This window comes from Zalophus californianus, chromosome 1, assembly GCF_009762305.2.
Source record: "Zalophus californianus isolate mZalCal1 chromosome 1, mZalCal1.pri.v2, whole genome shotgun sequence".
In the NCBI taxonomy this organism is placed as follows: Eukaryota; Metazoa; Chordata; class Mammalia; order Carnivora; family Otariidae; genus Zalophus; species Zalophus californianus.
In genome coordinates this window covers 190605253-190627481 of record NC_045595.1, presented here as the reverse complement: position 1 = coordinate 190627481, position 22229 = coordinate 190605253, and the positions used below count along the sequence as shown (strand labels likewise).

The 22229-nt window shown below is 37.7% G+C and overlaps 1 protein-coding gene across 1 annotated transcript in view; it reads left to right on the top strand.

Moving 5' to 3' along the window:
• Positions 1–22229, top strand: part of TMPRSS15 (transmembrane serine protease 15) — a 112413-nt gene that overhangs the window by 78935 nt on the left and 11249 nt on the right. Inside the window, exons 20-22 of the mRNA XM_027581781.2 lie at positions 9095–9190; positions 12509–12558; positions 12724–12898. Coding sequence (XP_027437582.1) covers positions 9095–9190; positions 12509–12558; positions 12724–12898 — 321 coding nt within the window. The remainder of the gene's footprint in view (positions 1–9094; positions 9191–12508; positions 12559–12723; positions 12899–22229) is intronic.

Below are 22229 nucleotides of genomic sequence, written 5' to 3'. Positions count from 1 at the left end.
AGCAGAAAAAATTTAATTACTAACTTCTACTTTAAATGATTTATTTTTGTATTTGCTAACTTCACAAAGAAATAATTAAATACTATTTTCTGTTATTTTTCATTTTTAATTTGAAAGTTTAGCACCAAAGGAAATTTTTATCGTATTCTTAGCTACTTTCCTAGGGTGAGATGGGGCAGGGGCAGGTTGTGGGCAAGATGGTGGAAAATTTTTATTTTACTTGGTTTAATTGACCAAGCAAAAAAGTTCATCATTTACCTGATATACAAACTATAACTCTGATATTTTTCCTATTTTAAAATTAGAAATGAATTGACTAAAAACAAGTAAGGAGAAAATAATTATAGCAAAGCATAGTAATTTTGTAACTTTCTTAGATTCATATTTAGTAAGTTTATTACTTACCAGATTATGAAAAGCACAGTGGTTAGGAAGTTCTGTCTGCTATGGGCAAGGGAGTGAAAGCAAGTGTACCACGGACTTGTAATCCAAGAGTTGGATCAGCAGCCCCCAAACCTGGTTATAGTTAGAATCATCTGGTCTTTTACCCAGACATTTGGATTCAGTGTGGTCAATGGTTTTTGACGTTTGATATTTTAGGACCAAAATAGCAGCATCTGCAAGCCTGGAATGCATGTACAGAAATGCAAATTCTGGAGCTCCACCTGAGCCTACTCATGGGCAAGTCTAGAGTAAGGTTGGCAAACTATGTTTAAGCAAGCCCTTCAGGTGATTCTGATGCTAAAGTTTGAGAACTGCAATCTAGGGCAGGCTTTCTTAACCATCTTTTGCATGTCATGGACCCCTTTGGCAGTCTGCTGAAACTTACCAACCTCCCCTTAGATTTGTATATTTAAATGTAAAAAATAAAATACATATAATTACAAAGGAAATTAACTTCCTTAAAAAATAACTATCGAGGGGCACCTGATGGCCCAATTGGTTAAGCATCAGACTCTTGATTTCAGCTGAGGGTCCTGAGATCAAGCCCAGCAAGGGACTCCCCACAGCGGCTCTGTGCTGGGTGTGGAGCCTGCTCGAGATTCTCTCTCTCTTTCTTTGTCTCACTCTCTGCCTCCCTGCTGGTGGGCACTCTCTCTCTCTCTCTAAAAAATTTTTTCTTTATAAAAATAAAAAAAAAACTAGAAAAACATTGTAAATATGATATGGTAATATGTATTTATTTAGGTATTGGATAAGATATGTTGGTGGTTCTAAAGATTACTATAAGACAAAAATGAGCATAAATGATATTTTTAAATGTATGCACCAATTGCAATGTTTGTTTTGTGACAAAATTATAAGTGTTGCTATCAGTGTTGTGGTTAGTCACCTACATTTGTATAAGAAAGAAAGACTAAATTTCAACTGAAAGTTAGTAGAAGTTAATATGCAATTATTTCTTATCTAATTACAAACAAACACCTTACTTATCACAGACAACAAGTAGCTTCACAGACCCCAGACCTTGGCTAGTGTGGGGCCTAGAGATCTTGAGTCCTTGCAGAGCCCCAGGTGATTTTGGTGGGGTAATCTTGTCATCTCAAAGGAACCCATGAAATTTTGTGTAGGTGTTTCAGTAGAAAACAGAGAATTTGTACAAAACATCTCTAAAGTCTGGCAATTTGATTTCATTTGGTATCAAAAACAAAATAAAGTGAAATGAAACAGAACATCAAACTTTTTTTTTTTTTTGAAACTGCAACCAGCTTGAGGACCATCTCTGACTCCTTAGTTTGTCTTTCTGACACCAATCTATTTTAACTTCTCTAAAAAAAAACCTTTCTTGCCCCGTAGACCAAAACAAAAGTAGAGAGTTTAAAGAAACCTCTATAAGAATGACATCATTAAAAGGGGGGGGGGATTTTTTGCTTGGTTTTCACCAACCACAGCTTGGTATTATTGCTTTCTCTGAAAAACTCATTCCTGATTTCTCCCACTAAGTATTTGAAAACAATTTATTGGGAATTAAGGGACTCTTTTATATGAAATGTCATATTTATATTGATACAATTCAGGGAGAATTCTCATTGTCTTTAATTCTCATTTTGATTTCTACTCTAATGGGTATTTTGTAACCCCAGAGAGATTTATGTGGCAAGGAAATTGCTGAGACTATAGTCATACATATAAAGGGTTAAGAAAATATCTCTTATGTTTGGCACAACTGTGAATCATCTACCTATAAATTTTCTACAACATATAGCTATTTAGTCTATAAAAGTCTAATACAGACATTTTTTTTTTACTCAAAGACTTTTTTTACTCAATCCATTACCTACAAGCCAATATCCTTTATCATTTCCTTAGATCCTGGTTTGTTTTGGGTTTTTTTGTTTTGTTTTGTTTTGTTTTATTCAAATTCAAGTTAATTAACATATAGTGCAGACAGCCACATGCAGAAGAATGAAGTTGGACCACTTTCTTCCACCACACACAAAAATAAATTCAAAATGGCTGAAAGACCTAAATGTGAGACAGGAATCCATCAAAATCCTAGAGGAGAACATAGGCAGCAACTTCTTTGACCTCAGTCGCAGCAACTTCTTGCTAGACATATCGCCAAAGGCAAGGGAAACAAAAGCAAAAATGAAGTATTGGAACGCCATCAAGATAAAATCTTTTGCACAGCAAAGGAAACAGTCAACAAAACTAAAAAACAACCTAGGGAATGGGAGAAGGTATTTGTGAACGATGTATCAGATAAAGGGTTAGTCTTGTTAGATCCTGTTATTTGTGGGGAAGCTTCTGTCTTCTAAAACAGGAATAGTTGAGAACAGTAGAAACCTTTTGCCCTTTGAGATGAATAACAAAAGTTTTCTTGTTCATTTTATTTCCTTTCTAAAAATTATTTCCAACTCCTCAACCTGTAAATAATGCCTTATATTCTATGAGACCAAGGGCCATTTTGAGTAAAATTGATAAAGTCTAATGGAACAATATACCAATATACCTTCTGTCCCTTTCTTTAATTTTTCCTTCTTCCTCTTTCCCTTGTTTTCATTCTTCCTTATTTTTGCTTCCTTCCTCCCTTTCCTATTCCCTTCCTTCTGTTCTCATTTCCTTCCATCTTCTTCTTTATACCCTTACCTTTCAAAAGAAACTGAGGTGATTTATAACAAAGGGTATGTTCAGTAAGATTAATAGAATAGTAGCTGAAAATAAGGTCTGAAGAAATAAAAAGGCAAATCTATAAAACATACAGGGTCAGCACAATTACTAATATTTGTATCTGAGATCCCTGGAAACCTGTGCAAAAAGGAAAACATTAAAAATTACGTCACTTTAATTATGAGCTAGGATAAATGCTACCAGTTTTATAGGGAGACAGATTTCTCCTGACATTAAATTCTTTTTTTTAAGATTTTATTTATTTATTTGAGAGGAGAGAGTGCATGAGTGGGGGGAGGGCAGAGTGAGAGGGAGAAGCAGACTCCCCGCTGAGCAGGGAGCCTGATGCGGGGCTCCATCCCAGGACCCTGGGATCATGACCTGAGCCAAAGGCAGACGTTAACCAACTGAGCCATGCAGGTGCCCCAGTGACACTAAATTCTAAAGGAAATTTTCCATGCATGTCCTTATAAGGTAGTAACGCATTGAAAAAATATGTGCATTGATGCATCCCAATGTTTATAGCAGCATTATCGACAATAGCCAAATTATGGAAAGAGCCCAAATGTCCATCAACTGATGAATGGATAAAGAAGAGGTAGCATATATATGCAATGGAACATTACCCAGCCATAAAAAATGAAATCTTACCATTTGCAATGACACGGATGGAGCTAGAGAGTATTACGCTAAGCAAAATAAGTCAATCAGAGAAAGACAAATACCATATGATTTCACTCATCTGTGGAATTTAAAAAACAAAACAAATGAAAACGGGCAGGGGTAAAGAGAAGCAAACCAAGAAACAGACTCTTAACTATAGCGAACAAACTGAGGGTTGCTGGGAAGGAGATGGGTAGGGGGAGTTGGGTTAAATGGGGGATAGAGATTAAGGAGGGCACTTGTGATGAGCACTGGCTGTTGTATGTGAGAGATGAATCACTAAACTCTACACCTGAAACTAATATTACCCTGTATGTTAACTAACTGGAATTTAAATAAAAACTTGGAAAAAAGAAATATGTGCACTGAGAAAACCTCATAGTAAACGTAGGGGTGTATGTCATATGCCTCTTACCCAAAAATAAATAAACTCCAATGGCAGCTAAGAAAATAAAGTTGCAAATGAGTCGAGGATATAGTACAAGGGATTAAGACCACATTCTCTAAGACGTTCACCATAAGGATCCTGTCTCTGACAATCTCCCCTAAGTATTATTTCTCTCAGCCACATTTGAGGTAGGAAATGCCAGGGACTGGTCTCCTTGCTAATATCATTACATCTGTGGGATAATACAGAACAGCTACCAGACTGACCCATCAATTTCTCTCTTGTTCTTAATACAGTCGCTTGCACAAAGGAGGAAACTGATGAAGTGAAGATAAGTTTTTTCTGTTGGCATTTTTTTCCCTTCTGTGCATCACAAAATCTTAGGAGTTGAGGTCAGAATATCTAAAAATAATTCAGCTTACTGGGCGCCTGGGTGGCTCAGTTGGTTAAACGACTGCCTTCGGCTCAGGTCATGATCCTGGAGTCCCGGGATCGAGTCCCGCATCGGGCTCCCTGCTCGGCAGGGAGTCTGCTTCTCCCTCTGACCCTCTTCCCTCTTGCGCTGCTCTCTATCTCTCTCAATCTCTCTCCCTCAAATAAAAAAATAAATCTTTAAAAAATAAAAATAATTCAGCTTACCTATTTGCTAAGTAAGCTATGGTAGTGTTAGGGGACTGCTAGATGTGTTGTGATAAATGTGGTAAAGGAATAAGCAATTGTAGCTGAAAGGTGTCCAGTTCCCAGAACAGCCTGCATGCCCCCACTCTCGGTAGGATGCTACTACCATCCTTTGCCTCAAACCCCTTCCATTCACCATTCCCCTGCCTATTCGAACACTCTCCCCACCTTTTGCCCTGCCAAATCAATCCCCTCCTCCCCCCCCCCCAATCTGAAAAAGAAGGTCCATCCTTCTCTAAAACTCTTTTCAGACTAATCCCACCTGGCTCCATTCATGACCTAAGCCTTTTGGGGTGTGAAATGAGCACCAGTGCCTAGCTGCAGCATTTGCAACATTTGTTATTATTCTGCTTAGCTTTAGTGTGTCCAACAGCTTAAAACGGCCCTACCTAAGCTCCTGCTTCAGGGAGGAATTCTTATCACGGCAAATACAGTGTGAGGAGCAAGACAAAAGAGGAAACCCAAGCAGGCCTGGGAAGAGACGCAGAAGATTTAATACCATACAAGACCCTTCAGGATATCCTTCTTTTGCTCCCTAGAATCCATCTCTGAGTGTATTTTCATACTCCATATATGACCTTAAAAATAATGATGGTGGGTTGCATTTATAGGCTTCTTTTCTCACACAGAATAAGGTTTTCCTGAAGCCCGGGGAGCCCTTCCAGGATGCATAACCTATACAAACGGTAACAAAGGTTTAGAAATCGGTAGTCAGGGGGCACTAGCATGTCAGCAAGGTAATGTTGTACAGGCACGTTTCTACGTGGTACCGAATTTCTACAGATTCCAAACAGCTGTGCAAATGTGTGGTGGAGTTACCTAAATCTGCAAAGCTAAAATTTTCAGTATTTAAAAAATGCAAACTCTCAGCCATAATCTTGACAGAGTGCCTCTCTAAAAATTAAAAACTAGTTTGGTTGCAAGAAAAGGAAACTGAGTCAGGGAGCGACCCAGTGACACGTTTTAACTGCAGAACTTAATTTAGTTTATTCTCTCTCAACAATTCATTTTTTCAGTTGTTCTGAGATTTTGTTTTTCAAAAATAAAGGGTGATAATAAAAGGTTGCTAACCTTTCATGTTGCCAAGAACATCTTAAATATATTTTTTTGTCTCTGTCATTTCTTAAAATAAGAAACAGTTGATTAAATTCCAAATTCTAGCATCCAGCACTGACCCCTGGAAATGTTTGTATGACCTGATGGCCTCTAGACACCACTCGGGTTGCTGACATCAGGGTGTACGATACAAAATTAATTACCTGAATACTTTATAATTTTTTTTCCAAAAGAACCTTTCAGTTATTCTAGTCTATATTCTATATTCAAAACAATATATCTGTAGTATTAACTGCAGTCTGTTTCCTCATGTGAGTTTGAGACTTACATGAGGAAATGTAAGGAAGACAATCTCCGAATACAGATTTCATGTCCTTTTTTCCATATGCATGTATAATCTTTATTTTTTTCCTCTGTCAGGTAGTGAGAACATCACTATGGAACACCATTTGAGAATCCAAGGGTAGAAGTATTAGCATTTACTAAATATTCTTTATTCTTAAAGCTTTGCCCCTAGTCTTTTTTTTTCTTCCTCGAATAGGCTTAAGTTAAAAATTTTCCTGCCAATCCCATCATAGTATGCCAGTGGTAAGTGTGTACTAAATAGATTCTAGATTTAAAAAACGTATTTATAAATAACATTTCAATATTTTTTTAATTTAATTTTGTCCAAATTTTGTTTTGAATTTCCAAAGATAGTACTGCATCTTCTCAGGGTCTGTATTAAAAGAGCTAGTTGGAGTGCCTGGCTGGCTCAGTCAAGAGAGCATGCAACTCTTGATCTCTGGGTCATGAGTTAGGTGTAGAGCTTACTTAATTAAAAAATAAATAAAAATAAAAAATAAAAGAGGGGAATCTGGGTGGCTCAGTCAGTTAAACCTCTGCCTTCAGCTTACATCATGATCCCCAGGTCCTGGAACTGAGCCCAGGATCAGGCACCCTGCTCAGTGGGGAGTCTGCTTCTCCCTCTCCCTCTGCCCCTCCCCCCATTGTGCCCCCATGTGCTCTCTCTCTCAAATAAATAAAATCTAACAAAAAAAGAGAGAGAGAGAGAGAGATAGTCAAGGGATAGAATAAAAAACAGTTAGAGATAATGGAAAAGTGTTAAATCCACATCTCTGAGATACATAAATATATTTGTTAAGATTTGAATTAACTTTATCAGTGCCTTAAAACATTGCCTATCAAGTAACTAGAAGTCATTCTGGAAGCCAAAAAGCAGACCCCTGAAGGAGTGAAAAATAGATATTATATTTGGCTTTGACAGGGGTTCCCTGACTCGTAAGCATCAAAATCACGCGGAGGGTATGTTAGCGGACAGATGGCTGGACCCCGCCCCCAGAGTTTCGGCTGGCTGCCGTGGGTCTGGACTGGGGCTAGGCAAGTTGCATTTCTAATACAATCTCCGGAGGTTCCTGCTGCTTGCCCGGAGAACATACTTTGGAAATCCTTGGTCATGGAGAGTCGGGAACATAGAAAACTACCTAGAAGAATGTTGAACACATGTAGGAATTCAGCAGAATAATGATACTGAGAATGTTGTTGCAGGAATTTTCTGCCTTTAGTGCCCCCGGTTCTTGGTCACGCCACTTCCAAGAATGGAGAGGTAGACCAGACCAAAAGTGGTGGTAGGCAGCAAAGCAAAGTCTACTGAGCAGTAATATAAAGCTCCTGGGGGGGGGGGGGGTGGAGGGGGCGGGGAGGGCCCCAGAGTGTTGCCCTGACCCAGAGCATTCCTGGCTTCTATAACCTCCGCTGCTTTTTGAGGTCTTTATGCCTATTTTGTTTTCTTAACTGTAACAAATATATTTTAGATAAATATTTAAATAAGATCATCTTATTTAAGCTTCTGCTTACTTGGAGGGAATGCCTTAATCTTTAAAAATAACAGTAACAGCACTCCTCCCTTTGGCAAATTCTTTTCAGGTGTTATTACATGAATGGTCATTGATTTGTGTGCTAGATACTTTTATCTGTTTATAAAGTTAAAGTGCAAGATGCTGAATTCTGGGACATTACATATAGGCTCCATTGTTCCAGTTCTCTGTTCAGTGGATGAAAGGTACCAGACAAACACTTTCAGTTTTTTTAAGATAATGTCCCATCCGAAAGAGACAGGAAATACTCTCAACCTACTTCTTTTCTTCTTATTGATCATAACAGCTATAAATGTTCCTTGGAAGTTCCCTATACACAGATAGAAAAGGGTCAGTGTTGGCTACCGCCTGGGGAAGACATTGGACCTTCTTTTGAAGAGGCAATGGGTGGATCCTTTGCATTATTCCAAAAGATAAAAACTGCATCATCTCTCTGTTAACCAGAAGTTTGCAGTAGTCAGGATGTTTCCAACCTAAAAGCATGGTTTTATACGAGGATTAAAATCTGGAATAAATGAAAGGCAGGAAACAAGATTAGGAACTGCGACCCTAAAAGCTTCCAGCTAAGCCTAGGGAAGAGAGTCAGGATAACGGAGAGAAATCTTTAATTACGGTTCACAGTTGAGACCATGGGTGTAACATGTGTTCAGGGATAAGAAAGATTAGTAACTTAGTGTCTTTTGTCACATGGTGAGTGTCTGTTTCTCCATCCCACCCTGGCTCATGAGTGGACACTTGAAAGTCCAGGCTACACACTGTCTTTTTAGAGTAATCACATAGCTTCTGGCTCTACCTTAGGGCTTGTTAGACTTTGAATTGAATGAAATATCAAGAACAAAGAAACATTTGGAAAAGCAAACATTGAATATATTCTTTTTCTAGGTTGTTCTTAGGCCACATGCATTTTTTAAAAGACGGATTACACTCTACAGGAAAAAGGTTTAATAAATTACGGTGCAGCAATTCTGTGATGTTGTCATTAAAATTGATCATTATGGAAATTATTAAATAACATAGAAGAGTCAAATGAAAAAATCAGATCCCCAAGTAATATATGCACTGATTGTAACTTTGTTTAGTATATGAGCATGCAAACAACCAGAGGTATTACACAAAAATTAAAATTATATTTTATGTCATTATGGACAATTCTGATTTGTACCATCTTTTAGATAGCAAAACTTTTGAAGTTTTATATTAAAATATTAGTCATTTTGTATGGAATCCCATAATTTATTTCAATGTCCACACCATTAAATAACTAGAAATTTAGGTCTGGGGTCTTTGTGTTTTTGTTTTGTCTCTATGTGTCTTTCCCTAGGAGTGGAAACTCATCAATGGCAATCTTTTCTCCTGGAAGTGGACTATTTGTAAAATTAAACACAGCACCTAATGGCCGCTTAATACTAACACCAAGGTGAGTCCGAAAATCTGTTCTTGGACTAATTGTATGTGGGCTGGAAAGATGATGGGTTTTGAAACTTGTCAGATTTTAATGCCACCACATTCTAGCCATATAACCTTGAAAGTTATTTATTTTTTTTATTATTCAGGTAATCTCCAATAGTACCTAATTGATCCTATCCAATAACATTGCCTAACCCTCATGTATATGGTAAGACAGTCAAATGAAATATTGCATAAATAATTATGCAGCACACTGATAGAGATTCAGTAAATTTTACTTCTATGTCCTTTCTATCCTTACCTTCAGATTCCTAAACAAGTAAACCCCCAAAGAAAAGAACTGTGAGAGTTGGGATAAGTAAGTCCACTGTTGGTCTGACTAGAGGGTGACTCAAATTAGCTATCAACAAAAGAGAAGAGAGAGGAGGGAAAGTCATGGTATTTAGCAAAGAGAACATGAACATTAAGTGAAGGAGACCAGACTTCTGGTTGTGCCTACATATTCTCTCTTGCTCTTTAAAATTAGGTTCATTTTTATAGCGTTTACTAATGTTTAAAAAGAAACATTCTTCCTGTATTCAAAGATCTGTTTTAGCTTACATTATGTCATTTCTCCTATTTGGGTCTTAATGATATTTTTTGTTGAAATGGGCTTTTGAATTTTACAGTTCCATTAAAGGGCAGCTGTGGGGGGAAAGACAGTGACTTCAAGAAGAAGCCGTAACTACTGACAAAGATTTAAGATGTCATTGCTGGTGCATTCGCTTGCAGTTTTTTGAATAACTTACTTAATGGTGAAAAATGAAATTATGTAATTATTCAACTATTCATGAAAAGTTATCATATCTGTGAGCTCAACCAGTAAGACAAACTGATAAAGGAATATTTTTAGTGCCAAGGACTTTGCAATTGAATGTTTCATATGAATGTTTGCTGGGCCTTGACTGATATTAATAGTCTCATAGAGGGTGAAGCGAAGCATTTTCAAGTGAGAAAGCAGATTTCTAGATTTCCTTCTATAAGCATGTCTAAATTTACATTAGCATTATAGATCTTGAGCAGTTTGCACTCTGAAAGTTTCTTTTATTTGTATCTTGTAGACATTTAAGAATAAGAAAAAGAACAAAGGAAGAATATTTTTTAAAATTTATCTCAGTTATGAGCATTTTTTGGAGCAGAAGTCGGTTATTCCATGCTTATCAACAAAATGCCAGTATCTCTGATGTCCCTATTGTCTGTATGCTTATGTTACTCCAAAGAGGTCTATGACTTAGGGAGTATTGCTCTACTCTAAGGCCGAGGGAACAGAAGCATGGTGGTGATAAGGGACTGGACAAGTCTTCAAAGCCTGGGCAACCCCACATCCCTCTGCTTTTCCACTCTACCATGCAATCTTCTAAATTCCCCAAGGCAACAGCTCACTCTAAACAGCAGTTCTGGAAAGGAGAAAGAAAGAAAAAGCATAGCCTTTTCAACAACAAAAAAAGGCCATGTTGTTGGGCAAATATTGTGAGAGGAATTAGTTCATTTTGTCAATACAATTGATATAAACCCATCCATTTATATCACAATAGTGCCCCACGGTGCTGAGAGGAAGACACAGGATCATCGTGGCATTATCTTTCTTCATATCCAGAGGGCTAAGTTAACTCTGATTCCAGGACCGTAATTCTATTTCCCTCCAACCTCTCTAAATATACCTGGACTAAGTGTGGTTTCACTGCTCATTCTGACCAGAGACTAAGCAATTTATTCCTCTACACTGACACAATGCATGTGTGTTTGTGCATGAAAAGTTTGACTAACTGAAATTCATGGAGAATGAAAGGCGAAGTTCAGTTCCATTTTCTGGTATTATAGAACCAGATTAATGGTTAATTTAATAGTTTCTTTTATTTTAAAAGCTTATTAAACTTTTCTGTGCTTGCTAAAAACAATTTCCTCAGTTTTGTACATACCACAGAGTATTAGGCATTATTTAACATCTAAGAGTGCTGAGCCGTTTTGAATATGGATTTTCACTGATGAGTACTATAGATGTAGAAAGAGTTTGGATGAACTTGAAAGTATACTGGAAAGCATCCTAGAAACTACTTCTCTCCCAACTGTGAGTATAAACAGAAGGGGAGTTTATTGAGGCTTCTTCTTTAGGGAATTATGAATATATATATATTGATACACCCATACCTAGGTGGATACACATGCATGCACATTGCTTATTAATAAAACATAAGTATATTTTCTTATATTTCAATTGAAATTACCTTCTATGCTAAAGGATATGTCAATTGGGCAATATGAATGCATATGATTTCAAATAAATTTATCATGTATGTTCCAGAAACACTGAATTGCTTCGATTGTACTTGATTTCATAGGCATTTGGGGTCTTGCTGTGTTTTTTGTTTTGTTTTTCCCTAAAATTTCAAACACCTAAATAATATGCACAACAGATGCAGTTAAATTTATAAATAGAAATCATTACAAGTACGTGTGTGTGTGTGTGTGGGTGTGTGTGTGTGTGTGTGTTTCAACGTGACCAGTATCCACTGTAGCCACATCAGGAGAGTATGGGCAAGTACTTTAATTCCTTGTATTATACTGATCTCTAGTGGTCAGGAAGTATAACACATTTTTAAACTATTCCTTTGTTTAAATTTGTGTTTAAAATAGAATTCTCAGCTTTGAAAAACAGTTGGCATCCAAATATTTAAACAGGTAGTGAGTTTTTAAATTATGTATGCCTACACTTTATATTTTCTTGTTTATATATTTATTTCCCTTGAAAGCAGGGCCTGTGATTAATCGTTGAATTTTCTGAGTGGAGTACACAGCCTCACAGACAGTGCAGGGCACTGAATAGTTGTCTGATTAGCCATACTGAGACATATTCTGTATTATACAATGATTAAATCCAAGGTTGGTTCAAGCAAGCTAATAATAACTATCATTTATTGAATGTTCTTTGTGTGTATGGCACAATAATAACTCCAGTGCAAACGTTTCTTTTACTTCTCACAAAATTCCAGTAAAGTAAGTACTACTGCCCACATTTTGTGGATGACAAAACTGAATCTCAGGGACACGGAGCAACTTATCCAAAATCCCATGAAATGTAAGTGGTAGAGTTAAGGGCTCAAACTCAGTTCAAATGAAGTTTAACATCAGGAGGATTTTCCTGCTGTGCCTGTCAGCCTCCCCACGTTTCATATATGATACTTACGTTTGAAGGTTAATTCTACTAAAACAAATATGTTAATATATACTATGTTCTGTTTTAAGATATCAGGTGCACAATTTCTGAAATATAATTGTTCTTCTATTACAGTAAACAGTGTTTCCAAGATTTACTGATTCTGTTACAGTGTAACCATAAGTGTAAGTCAACATTTTGTTATGTTTTCTTTCCTTCAAATCTTCCCTTTAAAATTCTGAAGAGAGTGGGCATAGCACCTGAAGTTACTCTGTAGTGATCCACTCAGTTTTCATGATCAGAAATCCACCAAAATAAAATAGATGCTCTTTCTTCAATTATTTTAACAGCATGTGGTAACAAACTGGTGGCCCAAGAAGTCAGCCCGAAGATTGTCGGAGGAAATAATGCCAAAGAAGGAGCCTGGCCCTGGGTGGTTGCTCTTTATTATAATGACCAACTGCTCTGCGGTGCTTCTCTTGTCAGCAATGACTGGCTGGTGTCTGCAGCGCACTGTGTGTATGGGTGAGTGTGACGTCACAGTGTCCCCTCCCAAGTGACAGGACGACAGCAGACACTGTGCATCCTGTTTCGTGCCGCCTCACAAAATCCCATCGGGGAAATGTTCCTGCTTTGTATGACATTATAGAGTACCAACCATTTTCCCACTAAAATCATATCTAAAAATTGAGTTAAATGAGAAATCATTCCTCATTAGATACTTGCATCAAGTATTATGTTTCCTACATACACAAAAAAATTGAAATTCTTGCCTACATAAGGTAAGCATTTTTAAAAGTGTAAAATTCATATTTAATGTATAAGTTGCACTGGTTATCATCCAGTCAGGCCAATATTTCATGTCAGAAATTGTCCGTATCAAGGGGCGCCTGGGTGGCTCAGTCGGTTGGGCAGCTGCCTTCAGCCCGGGTCATGGGATCAAGTCCCACATCAGGCTCCTTGCTCAGCAGGGAGCCTGCTTCTCCCTCTCTCCCCCTCTGCTTGTGCTCTCTCTGTCAAATAAATAAAATCTTTAAAAAAAAAAAAAAGAAAGAAATTGTCCGTATCAAAAAAGAACATGTTTAAATAGCCCTCAACGGCACCTGGGTGGCTCAATGGGTTAAGCAAGTGTCTGCCTTTGGCTCAGGTCATGATCCTGGGGTCCTGGGATCGAGCCCCGCATTGGGCTCCCTGCTCAGTGGAGAGCCTGCTTCTCCCTCTCTCTTTGCTGCTTCCCTGCTTGTGCCCTCTCTCTCTCTCTCTCTGTCAAATAAATAAATAAAATATTTTTAAAAAAATAAATAGCCCTCAATTTACAAATAAACTGTGCTCTAGAAGTTCATGTGTAAGGACTTAGGATAAAAATGTGTCCTTCTCAAGTCAGATCTCTTTTGATGCTACCCGTACCTAAATCTTAGAAGTAATATCAAACCATAACTGACTCTTTTTTCATTACATAATATATGTTGAATTCTAGGATCTATCTTCTCCCTCTAGAAGCAGACATACCCAAAGCAGTGCCATAGGGGAAAATAGAGCAGGCAGGGGACAGGGAGAAAATAAATATTCTTGGGACCAAGAACATGTTGATTTTCTACTTTTGCCTGAGAGAAGTCACCTTTCTAGGTAATCCCATTCTAAGACTTCTGAATTAGGCCAGGGAAAAAGGTAGCTTCCTCAGAGAAGATTCATAAGCCCTGACCTAGGGCAGTTTCTTGTCCTAAGAAGCCTCCAGAGAATGACCTGGGCTGTGAGGATTAGAATGAGCCTCTCTGTGGCCAGCATCCAGAATCTCTGAGGAAAGAACTATGTGTGCTCAGGAATGGAAGACATATCTGTAGTTTATCAGATCAAAAAATTAACTCCTTACCAACACAGACATTGAAAGTTCTTGGATGGATGGAGACAAATTGTCAGATGCAAAAGGTTATGCTAGTTGTTTGGGAGATGGGGGTGAGGGGCAGAGGGAATGATCATTAAAGGGTTGATCCCATTGGGCCAGAGTGAGGGCATACCTGAAGTCAGAACCCGAAGAATCTGAAATGAGGACCCATAGCCAGATCCCAGCTTGACTAATCACCTGGGCTCCACAAGGACTACCCAAGGTACTTCCCGTCTACACCCAAAGCTCTCTGATTCCATGCATCATACCCTCTATCTGGATGAGTAAACTACAGCCTCTCTCATACATAAACTGCCCCTTGGTGACTTTTCTGCCTCTTGATAATTACACTTGAATCTATTTTCAACCACACCACAAGTGTCTATCGCAGTCAATTTTCCCATCCCCTGCCAAACATGACTTTCACCTATCCATGCTCTATGCCTTGGTGTACCACAGCTGGGTAACCTATACCCCAATTTACAAGTAAAGTACCTTTAGCTACAGATTCATTGTTTTCTATTGCACAAAGATAGGTCTTAGTAAGTTAGTGACCTCCCGTATTAACCTTGGATTTAGTAAATTAGTCCGTTTGATGTTCTTGCAGAACATGTGCTTTCTAAATGTCAGCCAGGCTTGCAGTACTATTAGGGACATCTTTCATTTATCTACCTTACAGACGTACTTATTGTAGGTCAGTGCTACCAATATCATATCTTTTTAAGCCACAAATATCCAAAGGAAATAGAAAACCAGTTCTGCCTAATATACACACGTGTTCAGTCATATAAGACATAAAATGTGTTTTCACACAGTTTCAATCTGAACACAAGCAAACACAAGTGTAAGCTCTAATAGAATAGAATTGTGATGAATTCAAACTCATCCTCACCAACCTTGCATTTTGCTCTCCTTAGCCACTCAGTGGTATTATTTCTTCTTTCCCAAAAAATGTATATCTGGTTTGGGTGTTTTAACCTGCAGGTGGCTAAATGGTTTAATCAGACAGCTCTTTCTACTGTCCACACTCCCGTTCCCATCCCTCAGCCATTATGGATGTCATTAAATTTCCCTCTGCCTGTTCTTTTTTCTCTGTCACTGATTTGTCTTCTTTTTGAACATTAAAAGAGAGATTTGGACAGTATGGACCAACTTTACTGTGGCTTAAAGGCAAGGTTGACTTAAAACCAGAGGATAGACTTTTGAACCTGCTTATGCTATTGACCTCATGTGACTTGGTGTCTCTGTTTAATATCCTCCCCCACAGGGTGTTCATAAGGAGATCTATGTCCTAGAGTGACTATCAGGACAAAAGTAAGATGATGCCATACTTTTGCATACTGGGAATCACATAAACGTGCAATAAAATTTTTATTGTACTGCTGTTCCTGTGCAGGAAAGGTCCGTGAAAGAAGAGTTTAATTCTTGCCCAGGAGACGTTCAGCATATTTATTTTCTAAACTTTTTATATTGCTACAATTTCGAACATGCACACGAATTGCAAATAATAGTACAGAGAACTCTTGTATACCTTCACTGAGTTTCACCAAGGGTTTGCATTTTATGCTATGAAAACCTTGATTCTTTCATTCTCTCCAATCTGGAAAAATATTTATTTTCTGAATCACTTGATAGTGGGATTAGACATTGTGCCCTTCACCCTGTATTTTTACTAAGAACAAGGATGTTTTCCTACATCATCACAGGAAATCGTGGGTATTTAACATTAAGGCAATACAATTATCTAATCTATAATATGTATTCATTTTGGTCAATTGTCTTAAATATGCCCTTTATAACCTCTTTGGTTTGTTTGTGTGTGTGTCGCCCAAGAACCAATTCAGGATAATGCACTGTATTTAGTTACTTCACCTCTTTCATCCTCTTTAATCTGGAATAGGCTTTCTATCTTTCTGTCTTTCTTGTCTTTGATATTTTTAAATACAGCAAATTATTTTATAGAAAATCCTCCTATTTGGTGAAACCCTTTAAGCTTGCCCCCTTGTTGGTCTTGATATATCTCCATTCTTTGAGAACTTCTTTACTTTCTGCAAAATAAGATGTTCCAGTTTCATCTTGTGCTTTGTCCACCCTAGTCCTCAAATCAAGCTTTCTATAAGAGACCCCAACTTCATTTAGCTAATTTTAGTTTCTTCTACATTTTAAAAAACACAATCTTGCATGCTCCTTGCTGTTGCCAATATGTCCTACTCCTAGACCCTCTCAATAGATATAGCTCCAAACCTACAAATATGAACTCAAAAGGACAACTCCAATTAAAATAGATTGCCACAGGGTACGTTCTAGTCTTTTCTCCTTCCCTATTTGCAACACTTATCTCCAATAATGAGAAACCTGTTCCTAAAATCCACAAAATATGTATGGATCCACAAAACAAGTAGTTTGAGAATTGCTAACCCTACCACGGTACAGCAAACTTACCATATAGAGTTTAATATTTGTTTTTCACTTTTTCCCACTGACATAGAACAAATGCATAATCTTAAGTGCACGATTGGATGGGTTTTGAAAATGCATGCACCTGTGTAACCCACACTCCTATCAGGACATGAAATATTTCCATCACATGCAAAATTCTCTTATCCCGCCTTCCCAGTCAGTCATCATCCCTGCTTCCAGAAGCAACCACTATTCAGCCTCTTGGGTGGGCAGGTATATATAGATTTACAGTCTGGATCACATCTATTATATAGACATACACTGATGTTGAAATGATCCATAGAGAGGCCTCTTGTCAGTCTTCTATTCTTTAATTTAGCTCTTTAGAGAAGACGAAATACATGTATCTCATTCCTTATTGAAATAATTCCTTGAAACAGGTGTCAATATTCCTGAAATAGATTATTTCATATATGAGGTGCTTGTGGGTATGGCAAGAAATACATACTACTATTTACACTTTTTTTAAGATTTTATTTATTTTTTTGACAGAGAGAGACACAGTGAGGGAACACAAACAGGGGGAGTGGGAGAGGGAGAAGCAGGCTTCCCGCCGAGCAGGGAGCCCGATGTGGGACTCCATCCCAGGACCCTGGGATCATGACCTGAGCCAAAGACAGATGCTTAACAACTGAGACACCCAGGTGTCCCTACTATTTACACTTTAGCATTAAATTAATTAAACTAATAGCTAATAGCTAATAAAGCTTTGAAGCAAACTTTTTAAATAGCTAAGAATTGACTATAAAATAACATAACTTAATTGATACTTCTATTACAACTTAAAATTTGGATTCTTTTGAATGCCTCAAACACCTTAAATAGGACTAGAACACAGAACATATACAAGCATAGTACCTAGAAAATTATTTCATTTCTACTTAAACTTACCCTAATATATAAACATCATAGGTTTAATTCATTTCTCTATTTATCTGCCTATTTGATGATGGCTGTAAGAGGTTCAATATATTATCTCCTTCAGGTTGCAGAAATACTATAATACCTTTTCAAGATAATAGTAATTTTTGCAAATGAAAAAGAAGTGCATTTTCTTAGGCCAGTAGAGATTTCAAGATTAGGTTAGTGACTTACTGGTTTTTGGTTATAGGGTAGGTCTTGGGTACTTTTTTAAGATATTTCAAGTTTGAGCTGCTAGTCATCTCTTTGATAGTTAAAATTCTCTTCTTGTATCACTAGGACTTTTTAGACTGATCCCTTTCTCGTAGGTTTTATCAATTTCCAATCTGATGTCTCTCCCTTAAAATTATGTATTTGTAAAGACTCCCTTGGCCCATCTTATGTAGCCTATTTTCTTGATGCTATTCTTTTAGCACTATTTTTAATAATGTATTTTTCTTTTTTTGTCACTTGTTTTTTGTTTGGGTTTTTTTTTTTTTAGTTTTATTTTAGTTTTTACTCCCTTTACCAATTACACACACACACACACACACACACACACACACACACACACACCACCCCTGCCTCTGGCAAAGCACTTTAATAACATATTTCTTATTAGAAAATATCTCATTATAGTTGTAATTCCACCCAGAAGTTCCAGTATTTCCTAGAAGCTCAGTGCCAGATCTCTGAAGTTATCTCTACTTTGAGAACTAGTTCATCATCTTGAATCACATTATTGGACTAGAATAGATTAGAACAAGTGTTGTTCTACATTTTGGGGAAGATGGTACTCTACAGAGCAACAAATTCCTTGCCCAAGTTATCTCTACTTTGAGAACTAGTTCATCATCTTGAATCACATTATTGGACTAGAATAGATTAGAATAAGTGTTGTTCTAAGTTTTGGGGAAGATGGTACTCTACAGACAAACAAAGTCCTTGCCCTAGAAGAACTTTCAAATAAATATTTTATTTTAGGGAATGATAAGTGCAATAAAGGAAGATAAAAGTGGCATAAGCAGAAAGCAAATGATGGGAGCGGGGGGCTGTATTTGGATACAGTATTTAGAGAAAGCTTCACAACGTAAGAAAATTGAAGGAAGAACTAAAGAGATGAGGGAGAAACTTAACACAAGTTTCTGGGAGGTAATATCAACTCAAATGTTCTGGGGTAGGAGCCTGTTCCAGAAACCTCAAGAAGCCTGCTGTTGCAGCTGGCCAGGAAGGGTTGGCAAATAGGAAGGAAGAAGAGTGGAGATGTAGGCAGGACCAGATCCTAGGCCCTGGTGAGGACTAAGGAGGCCATGATAAATGAGCTGAGAGGCCATATAGAAGGCAAAGAGTGACATCATCTGGAGAGGAATCTGCTGGGAGGAGCAATAGTGAAACCAGGGAGACCAGTTAGAAAGAAACAATGATGGCCCTAGGATTGTGGCTGAGGAAGCTAGACAAATGGCTGGATCTCATTCATGAGTAACTTCAGGTGGATAGAGTTACAGACAGATGAAGAGAAAGGGCAAAGGCAGAGTCAAGGGTTAGGGCTTGAGCAAACAGGGTGTGTGTTGTGTGTGTTGATATCATTTACTGAAATGAGGATAATGAGAAGAAACAGGATTGCAAAGAGAATAAGAGTTCTGAGTTTTTTATACTGAACTTAGGACTTCCTGATAAAATCCAAATGGTACTGCCAATTGGCATAGGGCATGTGAGTTCAGAGGAGAAGTCAATTATTGAAATACAAATTTGGAAATTTTGCACATATTGCTGGTATTTGAAGTCATGGCATTGGATAGGATCATCTGGGGGGGGTAGTGTAAATGGAGAAGAGAAGAAAGCAAAAAGCAGAACTCAGGAGTATTCCAGTATTTGGATTTTGAGAGGAACAAAAGAGCTGGGGGGAAAGATAGGAAAAGCAGAGAATGAATGAAAGGAAGGTCACAAGTACTTGGAGAGTCCTGGAAGTCAAGTGAAGAAAGGCATTCAAAAATTATTCCTGAAGTTTGTAGACATAACCCGCCAGATCAAATGATGCTGAGGATTATTTCGCTTACTCCTCGTTCCCTGTACTTCGTTTTCTACCACTTAAACAAATAAAGGCATACCTCTAGTTTAAAAACAGGTTTCTACTTAGTAGTTGAACTAAAAATACCCTTATGTGTGAAACTCTTGTCCTTATTAATAAAAAGAATAACAGTTAAACATATCCTCACTATTCACCCTTTTTCTTTTACAATAGAGCCGCCTTTTATACACCTTAATTTTTCTCTTTTGAGTTTCATTATGGACTCATGGCCCTTCATTAACAATTTATTTTATTAACTAGGATAATTATTATGATTATTATATGATAATTAAATTGTTAAAATTGGCCAGTATTATCCCATTTAATCTAGCTCCTTTGTTCTTTTAAAATTACCCCTAATAGTCTGGAAAACTTTCCTTTTTCTTTCAAGTTTTTATCTAAATTCTAGTTAGTTAACATAGAGTGTAATATTAGTTTCAGGTGTAGAATTTAGTATTCTTCACTTACATACAACAAACAGCCAGTGCCCATCACAAGTGCCCTTCTTCATCCCCATCACCCATTAATCCATCCCCCCTGCCCACCTTCTCTCCAGCAACCCTCAGTTTGTGCTCTGTAGTTGAGTCTGTTTCCTGGTTTACCTCTCTTTTTCCCCCCACCCATGTTCATCTGTTTTGTTTCTTAAATTCCACATATGAGTGAACTCATATGGTATTTGTCTTTCTCTGACTGACCCTTATTTCACTTAGCATTATCCCTCTAGATCCATCCATGTCATTGGAAATGGCAATATTTCATTCTTTTTTTATGGGTAACATTCCTGTGTGTGTGTGTGTGTGTGTGTGTGTGTGTGTGTGTGTGTGTAGCTCACATCTTTATCCATCCATTAGTCAATGGACATTTGGGCTCTATTCTTGAAAAATTTCTTACTCTTTAACAACACCACATTTCAGAGGCATTCTAATTTTTATGTGCCTTAAAAAATGGAACTGCTTATCCTCATAGGAATCCTTTTTCCATTCAGTGGAGAATAATAAGAGAGACCTAACACGCTGTGCTGGGGGTAAACATTGGGGTTGGCAGTGGACAGACTGGACTATAAAGTACCGTCTTTGTTAATGGTAGAACAGAAAAATTTTTCAATGTAGAGTTACGAGTTCCCACTGATTTTTCTTCCTTTCAGCATAGTGTGCAGCTCATCATAACTTTCTTACCATATTTACTTTTTACCACCATGAAAATCCCATTTACAAATGAACATCCGCATACTCTGAGTAGGGACTTTCTTTACACATGAGCACATAGCAACCTAGAGCGGTAGAGCACTAGTCCCTCCCTTCTGGTGCAACATCTAAGGAGCACCTATTGTGCACCACGAATTGTGCTAGTCTTTGAGGTTATAGAAGTCAGGAATACATGTCTTTCTGTTGCCTCCCAACTTATGCCATTCTTTCTCTTGCTACTAAGAAAAACATTTTGTTTAACAGGGCAGGCACAGGTGAAATGCAGCAGAAATTCAGCCAACCTCCCTTATCTCAAGGTAGCCTACTTCTGCCATCTGCAGCCTGTGCTGGATTGGGGCTTGCCTATCCAGTGGGCCTATCTCCTGTTTCCATCCCCATCTGTCTTCCATCCTATAGCTTTTCCTGTTTTACTAGAGTGTAGATGTTTTGAGACAAATATATTTTTTAAACATAATAAGTATCCCCTCCTCATCTGCACTGATTTTTCTGAAGGCTTTCTTCTCCTGTCCCTTGGCTTTTGATGAATGGGAAAGCCAGGGAGGATTCTGTATTACTCAATATCCCAACAGTAATTACGAAGTGCAGATTCTTGGGTCCCACTCCAACCTTCCCTGGAGGTGGTAATTAGGAATCCGAATTTTTAGCAAATTCTTCAGGTGATTCGTAAAACTGAGTACCACAGGTCAGAACTTCTATATTATCAAGTTTTTCTTCTGAAAGAAGACACTAAGATTGCAGTAGAATGTGGTCATTCGAGTGGTGCTTGTGCTAATGTGGGCTTGTGGTGGGGAAGCTAAGCACATAGACACGAAAAGTTATGTGGAGCAGGACTTGAGAGAGAAATGCAGTTGATACATGTTGGAGGAATATCTCCTTCCTAATGTACAGCTTACAGATGCAGGAGAAAGAAAAACATGTAGCACTATAACAACTTTGGAACTCATTAAGAATGTGTCAGATTAATATTGTTGTAACTTGTATTTAATTAGACCAGTAGCTTGAAGCATGTATGTTTAATTTTCACAGTCCATGGTTCATGGATTGGTTTTCTACTCCAAACCTTAAAATAATAAGATGAAATGGTGATTACTAAACTTCATGCTGCCTATAAGCTCTCTCATATCAGTAACTAATATTTATTGTTCTCAGAAGGAGTACAGTACTTACAAAAGACATAAGTATTTGGAAGGTTAGCTACTAAACTGCATTATTTTTTCTTAATTGCAATTTTTTAAAGATTTTATTTATTTATTTATTTAGAGAGTGTGTGAGCAGGAGGAGGGGCAGAGAGAGAGAGGGAGTGAGAGAAAGAATCCCAAGCAGACTCCCCCACTGAGCACA